The 12,826-nt window shown below is 34.9% G+C and overlaps 3 protein-coding genes across 3 annotated transcripts; 1 reads left to right on the top strand and 2 right to left on the bottom strand.

The window, feature by feature from the left end:
• Positions 1 to 73: 73 nt before the first annotated feature.
• On the bottom strand, positions 74 to 5,173 carry PHYBLDRAFT_106479 (hypothetical protein; the record flags this gene model as incomplete). The annotated part of the gene is made up of 14 exons (XM_018427949.1): positions 74 to 291; positions 511 to 1,563; positions 1,644 to 1,950; positions 2,049 to 2,228; positions 2,367 to 3,241; positions 3,307 to 3,405; positions 3,484 to 3,619; positions 3,727 to 3,830; positions 3,919 to 4,003; positions 4,088 to 4,165; positions 4,253 to 4,433; positions 4,566 to 4,633; positions 4,770 to 4,871; positions 5,042 to 5,173. Coding segments are annotated over 14 exons (3,618 nt in total), but the record flags the coding sequence as incomplete, so codon positions are not given.
• A 3,046-nt stretch (positions 5,174 to 8,219) lies between these two features.
• PHYBLDRAFT_139992 (hypothetical protein) lies at positions 8,220 to 8,902 on the top strand (the record flags this gene model as incomplete). Its single annotated transcript, XM_018430314.1, has 3 exons — positions 8,220 to 8,231; positions 8,270 to 8,356; positions 8,597 to 8,902. The coding sequence occupies 3 exons, from the start codon at positions 8,220 to 8,222 to the stop codon at positions 8,900 to 8,902; spliced, it is 405 nt and encodes a 134-aa protein (XP_018298021.1).
• A 371-nt stretch (positions 8,903 to 9,273) lies between these two features.
• Positions 9,274 to 11,739, bottom strand: PHYBLDRAFT_185007 (hypothetical protein; the record flags this gene model as incomplete). The annotated part of the gene is made up of 11 exons (XM_018439016.1): positions 9,274 to 9,584; positions 9,649 to 9,919; positions 9,950 to 10,061; positions 10,097 to 10,247; positions 10,306 to 10,403; positions 10,490 to 10,511; positions 10,630 to 10,727; positions 10,929 to 11,014; positions 11,059 to 11,122; positions 11,309 to 11,313; positions 11,693 to 11,739. 11 exons carry the CDS (start codon positions 11,737 to 11,739, stop codon positions 9,444 to 9,446), a joined length of 1,095 nt encoding a protein of 364 aa, XP_018298020.1. The 3' UTR covers positions 9,274 to 9,443.
• Between the last annotated feature and the right edge of the window lie 1,087 nt (positions 11,740 to 12,826).

Genomic DNA, 12,826 nt, shown 5'->3' with positions numbered 1-12,826 from the left:
ATGGTGAGTTGGTGCTGGTTGCTGTCTTCTAGCACGAATCTATAAGTAAAAAAAAATGATATTAGTATCATTGTTACTTTATCAAACAAAAATATGATAAATGGAGAGATTGTCCAATATACCACGGATAACTTACCGCATCTGCCAACGAGGCAGCTGCATTGGGTGGTGCCGCTGAGCCGGGCCTTGGTGGTGCACGTGGAGTACTGGCCACTCCGCCAGGGCGAGAGGGCACGGATGGCTTTCCTCCAGCACTTGGCTTTGCAGGGATCATTGGTTTAGGAGCTGGAGCTGGAGGTGCTCTTCTTGCGGCAGGTACAGGTGCACCGCCAATGTTACTGACCGGGCGAGGAGCAGGCGTGGGAGAAGGAGATCCATGAGCAGCAGCAGCCTTTCTGGCCTCCAATTCTGCTTTCCAAGGTGGCAAACTAGATCCCCCTCCCCCTCCTCCTCCGTTACTCGAAGATTGTTGAGGAATACCTTGAGGAACTCGGATCGATGGGTTAGCACGTCCTAAGCCTAAACCATTGGGCATAATTGCCGAAGCAACAGATGCTACACTTGGTTGAGAGCTGGCCGCTGGTGGAGGAGGAGCACGTCTGGCAACTGGGGGAGGTGGTGGAGGAGAGCTGCGAGGAGGTGTGTATTCCTCAAGATAATTGCTGGGAACCCAACCTTCCTTACCGTCCTTTCTTGCCAACCACCAGCCATTTTCATCCTTTTCGACAATTTCTAGCAAGTCTTCTTTTTCAAACGCAATCTCGCCTTCTTCTTGAGACTTGAATGGATATATTGCCTTGAACAAGGGAACTCCGGGAGCGGGTTGTGGTGGTGATGGTGCTGCTGGAGCTGGAACTGGAACTGGAGCTGGAGCTGGAGGTGCAGCACGTGCTCTTGATGCCTGTGAACCAGCCATTGGAGATGCCATAGTAGTATGTTGAGCCATTGGTGCAGCTGCTGGTGCAGCAACCTGAGATGGCGTGGGGCGAGGAGCAGAAGTGCGTCCGGCAGCGGGATTTCTTGGTCCTGGTGCTTTGCGGGGAGCAGATTGCTTGACAGGTCTAGGCTTGACAGGGCAAGATGGGAATGGCTGGCTGTTGGCGGGCTCACCAGTGGGTACATGTACAACGTGACTCTTGTAGACATCATCGTGCTTGATTTTCTCATCCTTGACAAACTTCATTGTCACGGACTTGCCACCCTTCTTGGCATATTGAATCTGAGGATTAACGTTAACCTTGATCCGGCCGTTGGTTTGCTGTAACATGTGGGTGAGCAACTCCGTCTTGAAGTAGCACGACAGAATTGAATCACCATCAGGCGAGTTGTCGAGATGCAAGACGACCCAGTCATCGCGCATACTCGAGACACTAGCAGAATTGATCACACTCAGTGAGATCGCCTTTTCGTCTGTCATCTGAACCATTTTTCCATTCTTTGTTGCCACGACGATGTGCAGACTTTGGTTGGTAAGTACAAATGTACGTGGGCTTGGTACGCTAGAACGCATTGGGCGAGGCACCAGTGTATTTCCTCTCATACTAAACACCACTTCCTCTCCACCTATTCAAAGCCGCGTATCTTTAATTAACTTATCCGTCCGTGAAACATACTATAATATGTGTACCGCCCCCTCTACTTACTTCTGAATGTGATGGCATTACGGACCATGGTAGAGAAACCAGAACCATTCTTAATATCCAGATAGTCTCCTGTGAATCGACGCATACTCAACAGTGAGAATCTACGACGTTCCTTGCGGCCTCCCAAGATCTGGTTTCCATAATCACGCATCTGGAGGTATCCAATGTTGTATTTGTTTTGACGCCAGAAACGTTGAATCTTGCGTGCGCACTCGTGCTTGTAACGCACATGAGCGCGCCAAGCACGTTGAATACGTGTTGCCATGTTGTGCCAATACTTGTCACGTAAATTCTCCAAAGCAAATATCTGTGTTTACACATACATAGTGCTTATTAGGTTTCTAAAATTCAAATACAGCAGCGATTCCTTTTTTTTTTTTTTGAAAAAAAGAAAGGAAAACTTACAGTCTCTGGGTGACGAATAAACACCTTGGAGGTACCCATCTGCCATTCATCAGCAGGTATATTGTTGTGCCTGAGGATTTCATTTGCACCAGTGACAGAGTCTCCGTTCCAGATGTTTTCACCGGCATAGCCAGTCTTTGGACAAAGCAAATAGAAGCGCTCAACAAACTTTTCAAATGTCTACAAACCAAATACACACGTTTATCGTTGTAACTTTTTAAAGATAAACAGAAACTATTCCTTTTATAATCACAAAATCTCAAGACTATTTGGAACAGCCCTCTTTATCCAACCCTGCTTCACAACTTGACAACTTACGGTTCTGTAGGCAAATCCTGCACGACGCACACGGATATTCTCACACAATCCAAGATATTGAACCTGATGAAGTACGCGCTTCTGATCATACTCTGTCGAGCTTCTGTTGTCGTTGGGCTTAATGGTACGAATATAACTGGGGTGGCACTGCATCAGTTTTGAAACAAGAGCATTGCAAGAAGCCTTGATCTTGTCACCAGCAGTAGGAGGTCTCTTTTTAGAGTTTGGATCGATTCGTTCAGGGAATAGGGTGTGTGAGATGAATTGGTTGGTCGAAGAAGCGGCCAGATCCAACAGATCCTTCAACAACGAATCCTTGTTCTTGTCAGTCATGCCATCGATGTTGTAGAGTACTTCTCCTGCGTAGTGGCGAATAAGGAACTTGGATCCACGCGATTCAAAGTGAGCATTCGTTGACAGGAAGCCTAATCTTTGCACAAATGAATTGTCAGCAGCACCAGAGTCGGCGTGGGCAGTAGCACATGCGTCGTTGAGAGCTGCAAACACTCCTGGGGGGCGTTTTTCTTCGATAAGTTCGCACACAACCTTGTTGTTGAAGAACTTGATAGGAGTCCAGTGGATCTGCTCACGCACGTACTCCTCTTGTTCGGCTTTGAGAGTCAGTTCAATAAAGATTTGTTGAAGTTTCTCGTTTACGTAGTTGATACACAATTGTTCAAAGTTGTTGTCATCAAAGATCTCAAATCCGTAAATATCCAATACACCGATCATGTATTGAGCCACACCACGAGCTTCCAGCGATTTGTTTACACGGGTAACGATCCACTCAAACAGGCGTTCGTAGATTGATTTAGCAAGTGCGTTACGTACAGAGTTGGCTTGGGTAACATTCAAAGGCACCTCATACACACTTCCTGTAAAATGATAATAAATATATATATATGTTAAACGATCCAATAATTATATATATATTATTTACCTCTTCTTCCACCACGTTGAGTTTCCATCACACGTTGAGTCAGTGCCTTTGACAATGCTTCTCCATCAACCTCCATTAGATATGCAATAAAGTTTGCCACTAAATAAAAAACAAAAGGGTAAAGGATGGTTTAAAATAATGCTTTTTTTATACAACAAATATTCCTTCAAGTTTTACCATCGCCATCAGAGATTGCAGCATTTCCATTATCGTCTTCTACAAATATGACATTTCCCAACCAAAGAATTATGGAAAGCATTTTGAAGATTTCGTCTTGTTCGGTCTTTTGTAAGCCAACTACTCCCATAGCTTTCTAAATGAGTCATAAACAAAGGGTCAGACCAAAATATCCAAGAGAAAGAGAGAGAGAAAGGAAGACGTATTGATATTTGTAGCATATGCAAATGTACATAGACTTACGATCGTTTCATTAAAATCAGTGACATCGTTTATATCGTCAACATCTAGACAGCCACTGCGACTGGTATATAAGAAACTCTCTGGGCCCTGAAGACCAAAGGTTTCTAAATACACAAAAACAAAAAGATCAGATATTTGCTATATTATACAAAATATGACTCCTTTCTTTTGCTATTTATTAATTTGTTTTACCTTGGTATTCTGGAGGTGCTGCTTTTGTAAGTTGGTAAAAGATGTGAAAGTTTCTTTCATTGTCAATTTGTCCCACCACACGATTCTGTTTAATTATCATCGTTTATTTGCACACACACATATATATTTAGTTAGATGAACTGTCGTGGTTTACAACAAGCAAATATACCTTTTCCAATAGATAATTTGTAATGACCGCACCAACAGGTTCGCCTTGGTCGTTGAATTGAATTTCTAGATATTTGCCCTGTTGACACACACACACACACACATACAAAGATATATAAATTTTGACTGACTCGCCACCTTAAATCACCATAACAATGTAACTTACGTGTCTACTTGAGTTGTTGTTGCGAAGAGTTTTTGCACAACCAAAACTCTCCAGTAAAGGGTTTGTGGCCAGCACCATGTCCTTGATTTCCTGGATAGATGAGCTTTTTCCTCCAGATACAGCTGCAATATATTGCATAATACGCTTTGCAGCTTCAGTTTTTCCGGCTCCTGATTCACCACTACAATGAAGTGGATTGAATTGGATTTAATTGAATTGAATTGGATTGAATGAGTCAGTCAATTTAATGAATAGAATGTATGATTTTGGTCAATAAAGGTATCTAATAAATCCTTGCCTGATAATGATACACTGATTCTCTTTGTAACTATTCATATGGTGGTATGATGCTTCAGCAATAGCAAACACATGCGGAGGCATCTAATATAAACAGCAGATGTTTAAAATCAACTCTATATTCCCCTCCTTCTCTGTTTCTTTCTTTCGCTCTCTGAATAATATCTCTTGGCATATTCGATGTCTATTATACAATACTTTTATTACTTTTATTCATTACCTCCAATAGGTTCTTGCCCTTGTAACTCTCTAATACGGTTTCGCTGTAAATACCCAAGTCTTTAAAGGGGTTGACACTAATGAGGACATGGCCAATATATGTCTTTTATATATATATTTGTGGATATGTTTTTTTTATTTTATTTTATTTTTAAAAAAAAATGGATGAATGAATGAATGAATGATGAGATGATAGATTCCAAATCAGTTTATATCTATCTATATACTTCTTTTTTTTCGCTTCTTCTGGAATTGTAAAGATTAAGTGCTTACGTAAATCTCTTGATTGAGCCATCTTTTCATCAAGTTCTCGTTGATGGCTTCATTGGTAATTTGGGACAACAATGTCATGTCGGATACACCAACTTGTTTCTTCTTGACACCTTCTTTCCAATCAGCCCTTGCGGGTCTGTTGGCCTTGATGACCTTTTTTTCGCCTTTCTTTCCAATGATTTTCTAGGAATGATGTCAGTATTTCTCGGTCGGTTGGTAGAGCTTTAGGATAATCAAAGATAAATAGAAAAGTTTAAAACCTTTGCCATTGGTATTCTTCCTTCTTTTTTTTTGTTGCTGTTACTTTGCGTATGTGTATTTAAATGACTGTAAATACAATGTATAAATGACAATAAAAAAAAAGACTCGAGTGTATGTATGTATATATGTATGTATGTGTGGTTGTATTTATGGTTTGGAGGATTCTAAGTGAGTTGAAAGAAGAGCCAGTTCTCGAGGCAAGAAAGAAAATCGTTGAATAAACACGGGATGTGAAATCGAGGTGAAGGCAAGTTTCCAAATGGAGGGTACCGAAGGAGTCAATGAGGTCATTCTCAAAACTTCAAATTGAGACGAGTTTAAATTTATTTCCTTTTTTTTGTGCTGTTAAATTTTTACTTTTATGTCTCAAAGTACCCTTCCATTGAAACAACTACATTTTGAAACCTTTAAGCAGATTTATGAGATATTAAGCAAAGAACATTTTTAATGTATATATATAGGCTTATATAAAGAGCGGCTGAGAATTATTGTCAGGCTTATTAGAAGATAAAAAAGAAACGTATTACTCTACATTGTAATCTGATATAATTTTATTAAATTAGATACCAGTGTACAATGTATATTACATTCATTCTTAACTTCAATCACCATATCATTTATCACAACTCTTGTAAATTTCTCAATGTGAGAAGGAGTATTGGGTTGAATGGGGTACCATTATATTCAAATTATCTTATGTTATTTCCCCTTTCTTCTTCTTTTCATAGTTCAGTCCATAGTAATGGGATGTCCGATTATCTGTCCAAGACAGTGAATTGAATCCTTTCACCTTCTTTATTATACTTTCATATAATATTTTCATATTATATATACTTCATAATATTTTTCTTCTATCTGCCTCTTAAAATTGTTACTTTCTTGGCTTCAAGTATTCTTATTATTTCTAGCAGGGGGACAATACATTTTTTTCTGCTCCACTTCTTTATGTAGCCATGCCTACGAGACATGCTTTTTTAAAATCAACCCAAGTCTTACGTTCAATACTAAAGCAACAAAGTATAAAGCAAAAACATTTTTTGTTGTCATCTTTTGCGAAAAAAAATATATAAATTTACCATTCTTTTTGAACTAGAAGTGGTCTACAAAAAAAATCTTGATTATTGATTTGTGTTTTCTTTATAATTAAAATCTCTTCAATACAATACATATATTACAATTAGTATTTAAAGGCTTGATGGCTATTGGTTTATTGATATTATATATACATAGGGTAATATTGCTAACAGAGTATCTTTTATGTATTTTATACTTCAAAATATGTGCAAGTTTATGGTCCATAACAAGAAGTATGTGACTAAGGATAAAGAGAAAATTCAAGTGCAAAATCATTAGTCCCTTGCTCAGATTATCAAGAAGCAAATAAGAAAACGAGACCCATTATATATATTTTTCTAAGGGGTTTATAGAGCAATTTAAAGAATATTTGCCAATATTAGCGTGAGATTACTCTCAATTTTGATTAAGAGAAATATGTCAATATAATATGACCACCACCTAGAATTATTCTACATGGTTTTTAACATATTCTTTTCTAATAAAAAATTAAGAGAAAAAATAGTACTCAAAAAGTGCTACTTTCATAAAATTTAATAGCAAATATCATTAAAAGTATTTATTCATGAGAGACTCTATGTATGAGTATATATTGAATATAATAGAGAATTCATATATTGATCATAATAGTAATGTTTAGTCTTGAATATATTCAAGCAAAGTATATTTTATATTAACTTTAACTTTACCAAGATAAAAGTAAACATAGAAAACCTTTGGTAAAGATCACTCACATAAAACCCGAAAATTTTGAATATGGAATATATCAAACAAAGTTTCTGGCTTATGTATCTTATCCTTGGAATAAAAAATCAAATGAGTGTACGTGCGTGCGTTTTTCTTTACAGCTTTAATTAAATTGAACAGCAAGAAGCACAAAATTAGAGGATATTAAACAAACAAGTTTTATCATTTGACTGGACTTTTAATGTTTTGTACAAAAAGAAAAGACCTGGAAAAGCTTAAAGGCAATATGCGTTAAAGAAGGCAAAGGTCACCAATGAATCACTTACTTATAGCTATCCCTAAAGAATACAAGACGAATACAACCTGTTCTTATCGCAGAAAAAACTAAGCATCTCTTTTAAAGCTATCGTGTCGTAACTAGCACATCCTACCATTATAAACTTGAAATTATTAACAGATAAATCCGTCTAAATGTTATATTTAAACTTTCTTTAAAAACTAGGTTTATTTTTTGTCCAGGTTGATTTTCGCTTTATCTCAAGATTATATTAAGCTCGTCTCAATCTTGACAGTTAACCACTCTATCTTTATTTCAATTTCACAACTTATCAAAATGCCCTGATATTTCAACGAAAATGTATGTCAAATTAATAAAAACACACGCACCCACATGCACATGCACATGCATATACATATACATATAGAATATCCATAAAATATAAAGTATCTACCATGACTTATCTTGTCTTGCCTTAACCTAATCGAAATATAATTAGCTATAAATCAAGTATATAACAATAGATAGTAGGTATTCAGTTCAAGACGACTATTCACACTTCTTTAGATATTTGACATTAAACGCACACTGAAAGAGTCTTTTTATGGTGTAAGTAGTCCAGCACGTGATTACTTTAAAAAAAATGACCCCATCCATTGAAAATTAAGGAATAAAAAAAAAGAAAGGTTTTTGACATCTACACATTACATTATAAATCATGGTACTTTTTTCTTCTTCTTTCTGCGATTCTTCAAGCAATGATTAGGACAAAAAGATCTATACCAGATCCTTTCATTCTCTCATGTTCCATTTTTATTATTATTGTTATTATTCTTTTTAAAAATTATATACATACAATTCAATTATTTAGATTCTTTTATGAAATACCAAGTAAGAATTAGCCTAACAATGTGCTCATTACACTGTAGGCAGATAGAGCACCCGAGTCAGCCAATAAAGCAGACAACAGAGAAAAGACACCCACTCTTTCTCAATCAGCACGATCAGGTCTCCAGGTAATCATATAAATCAAGTACATAAAGAATAATAACCTTTTGCTTGCTACTCCAATGAGAACAAATCTTATCATAAGAAGAAAAAAGCATCTAATAAAAAAGATATATAAATGTACATATATAAATGCATATGTATAAATAAAAAAAAACATATAACTCTTGCTATTTTACTATATACATACATACAATAAATCCAAGTAAAGCAAAGTAATGATAGCAGTAGTAATAATAATCTTCTAGTTCCCAGTTGGCAGAATTCATCGTTATTTGAAAGAAAGAAGTCGAAACCACACTCGTGTGGGCTCAAAGGCAGCAGTCTACACAGCAGCAATTCTTGAATACCTAACAGCCGAAGTGCTCGAATTGGCAGGAAATGCAACAAAGGACCTCAAGGTTAAGCGTATTACACCTAGACATCTTCAGCTTGCTATTAGAGGAGATGAAGAACTCGACACTCTTATCAAAGCAACTATCTCAGGTGGTGGTGTACTTCCGCATATTCACAAATCACTTATTGGAAACACCAAGACTGGAAAAAAGATTTAGTAAGCCACCACAAAGAAAATGAGGAAGAAAAAGAAGAAGAAGAAGAATAATAATATTCAACATTCAACATTCAACATTCAATATCAATACCAGTAAATTTCAACAACAACAAAAAAGAGACTTTTCTTATTACTATTCATTACACTCCACAAAAATGCATACATACATACATATATGTATGTATGTATGTATGTATGTATGTATGTATGTATATAATATCTTGTAAATTACATAGTCCAGAAACATCAATTAAAATAACACAAAACAAAACACACAAAAACAAAACAGAATAAAACAAAACAAAACAGAAAATTACCAACAATAAATAAGAAAAGATGTGAAGAACAATAATATGGATAACGAATCTACAAGAAATATATAAATAATACTAATACTAATAACGATAAAGAAGTATCATCGTTTCTAATACTATTTTTTTTATAAAAATATAAAAAATCGATTGTGAGATAACAATAACTTATATATGCATGAACAGGAACATGTTCATTTCCATATTCATGGGCATCGTTTTTTTTTAGTTTTAGTTTACCTCTTTAAAAAAGTCATAATTTACAATGGCTGCTAGTCGTTTTGGTGGTGACGACGATGGATTAGGTTGGCTTGGCGATCTCTTTAATTTATTTGAAGAAGTGGGAGATTGGAGAACAGGTCTCTGCTTGGTCTATAATTCATACATGTAAATCCGTTGTGTACATATTGTGTGTGCTGGTAAAGAGATAAAGTACCTGCTGAGGTTGATTGTGTATGGGAATATTAGATTTTGCCGATGGTGGTACGATGGGCTTAGATACCGGTCTTGTATTATTAGGGCGATTGGGTTGTTGAGATATGGTGTGAGCAAAGAGCGTAGAAGGGGGTTGGTGGGATCTAATCGATTCTGAAGGGTAGAATAAGGAGGGCGACTGGGTCGTTCGTCTTATTGGACTGTGGAATATGGCATTTCTGTTCACATCAAAAGGAACCCAGGTAATGATAATAGTCAGTATTATGGTTAATCTTATTTTTTATGAAATTATATCAACATACGCTTTGATAGTTGCCTTTTTGGTGTCTCGGAACAGTTTGCTTGCTCCAGTTGTCCCTAGATAGAAAGCCAAAAAAATTTTTTTTAAAAAAAACAGACCATAAGGCAAATAACCTGTATATTAAAAAAAAAGAAAAAGAAATACATACTTGACTCTTCATAAGTACGGCCACGAATTGGGCCAACTCCCTTAAGAACCTTGATTGATCTAGCAGCCTTTTCGCTCTGTATTTTGCTGTATTGACTTTTGACCTTTTGGCTCACAAGTTGTCTTTTCCTTGCGGCCTCTTCATATCTTTTCTACAATCCCGCGGTTAGATAATATATACATATTTAGTCATTAGAGCACACGACGTACGAGATAGAGCTGTCTCCACATACGAGAATCCTGATATTCTCCGTCTCTGTAAGCTTCTCTTAAATCGGAGTAGCACATACAATGCGATAACCAAAGTTCTTTTTTTTAAAAAAAAAAAAAATAAAAAAAGAAAAGAAAGTTATAATTTGCTGTGTAAAATAAAATAAAAGTATGCAATATTTACCATCTGATTCTGGTACAAGGTGCTATGTACCATAACGTTTAAAAATCATATGAATAAAATTTCAGGTAATACAGCAGAAATTGTATTGTATTGTATTGTATTGTATTGTATTATATACTATATTATATTATATTTATTACCGGACTTGCCCTCTCGATACGATACAGTTGCTGTGGTGTTGCCCTTTTGAGTGGTTCTTTCAATAGCCAATATGGAACACCACCAACATCACTTAGACCTAAATAAATAGCAGTGTTATTAATATCATTGCTGGCTCAAATTATAGAAATAGTAATAACAAAAGTAATAGTAGTAGTAATAACCTTATGAGCTTATGAGTTTATAAATTCATGGAGCAAATAATATGTATGCTATTTATATAGTTGAAATGTCCCATGAAATCTAAGGAGAAAAAAACTGTGTGTATATGTTTTCGTACCTTCTATATGCTTGGCGATCACTTCTTGGGAGATCATAACAAGAGATTTAACTTGATGAGACATTGGTGCATTGAATTCTTGAATTCTTGAGTATTTTATCCAGTGTGTTTAAGAGGAGAAAGGAAATACCTATAAGGCTTTCGTCCTACTCCCGTAAACAACGTCACACTCAGACTGCAATCTTTAATGTTACCTACTAAGATTTTAAATAAAAGAAAAATAAAATAAAGGCAAGGCAAGGCAAGGCAAATCAAGGCAAGCTTATAATGATATTATCTTTATATGTTTATTTTGTCATAACTCAGGATCTATATTGTGTATATTGAAAGCTCTAAGAAGAGGAGCAGTTGAAATACAAGATTTATTCTGATAATATTACTATTACTACATATATACATATATACACATTGGTCAACTACTACGGGGTATTTATTTATTAAAAGAGCACACTAAATTATAGGTATATATATATTAGATATTAGATATTTAAAAAGAATTAAAAAAATAAGAAGCTGATTCGAATCGACTTGATCACTAAATAATGGTTTATAAGCTTTCTTAAATACTAGATTGTATTGATAAAGAATACAAACTATAGAAATGTACAATATAGGGCCTTGTATTTAATATATTTTGACTTAATTACACAGCCTTAATGTATCCTAAGAAAAAAACTAAAAAAAAAAGAAGAAGAAGAGTATACTACATTAGTTGCTTGTAACTTGAACAACTTCTGACATGAATGTAAATCGTAGAGACTTACACTAGGTTAATGATTTTGATCTTGAAGCCGATTTGATTGTAATACATTATTCATTTTCTGTCAATTATTTGTAGACTATCTATATATATATATATATTCGTGTGTGTATGTGTATTATTAATGATAATAATATACTAATAATTCTTGATCCGCGATTTCTGATAGGTATTGTTACTTGAAAATCAAAATCTGTAGTATTGTGTTTCTGATACTTAACCCTATTATTATCATTACTATCTATAATAACAATATTTATATGTATAGAGACACTTTTGATTTAAAGGTATTAGTCAAATGAAAATTGGTTAGAATCTATACTACAAGACTGATTTGAACAAATGTTATCCATTCAGGCTAGAACAACTAATTATGGTATAAAATCTCGGTTTTATTTATATAAATATATATAAATATATATAAAAAAGTCTAATTCAATGCTGTGTCAGTAGATATTTGACTCAATTCTTGTGTAAGAAAAATATAAAATACTAATGATATATAAAGACATCTTATTTGTATTTCGTCTTCCTAAAAAGCAAATTCTCTCTATAAACTGGCTTGAGTTTGGCATTATATATATACAATGCCATGTTTAGAAGTCTCAGAGGCACAATAATTATTATAGTTGTAAACCCAGCCCATTATTATGGTTTGTTTCTTGCGACAGACACCTGTCTTTGTCAATTGGTCATTTTTATTGTACTATGGTTCACTGTTCGAAAAGAAGACCTAGAAATCTGGGTGAGTATGTTTTTAAATATCCGCCTAAAGACATAAATGCTGTTCTCTTCCTTTTTTTGTTTTTTTTTCTCACATTACTTTTTGATATTTAATATATAACTTGTCATTAAATGCATATAATGGCTTAATAGTGAGAGACTTCTTGCTATTGTAGAAATACTTCCTTAACCAGAGAATGAGTAAGACTGGGAATCTTCTTTTTTCTTAAATATATATATATATATATAATGAGTATTCCAAAACTCTCGGATATTACAAATCAGAAAAAATTTACTATTTAAATAAAAAATAAAAATAAATAAAGATCACCAAACATCAAGAAGGATCTTCATGGTTACAAAGAAGCATTTTGCAGATGTGGTGTACTTGTAAAACATCTTTGTGCTTTGTTTA

This window comes from Phycomyces blakesleeanus (genome assembly GCF_001638985.1).
Source record: "Phycomyces blakesleeanus NRRL 1555(-) unplaced genomic scaffold PHYBLscaffold_2, whole genome shotgun sequence".
Lineage (NCBI taxonomy): Eukaryota > Fungi > Mucoromycota > Mucoromycetes > Mucorales > Phycomycetaceae > Phycomyces > Phycomyces blakesleeanus.
Note: the sequence above shows the minus strand (reverse complement) of the source record. Positions and strands in the feature narration are given on the sequence as shown.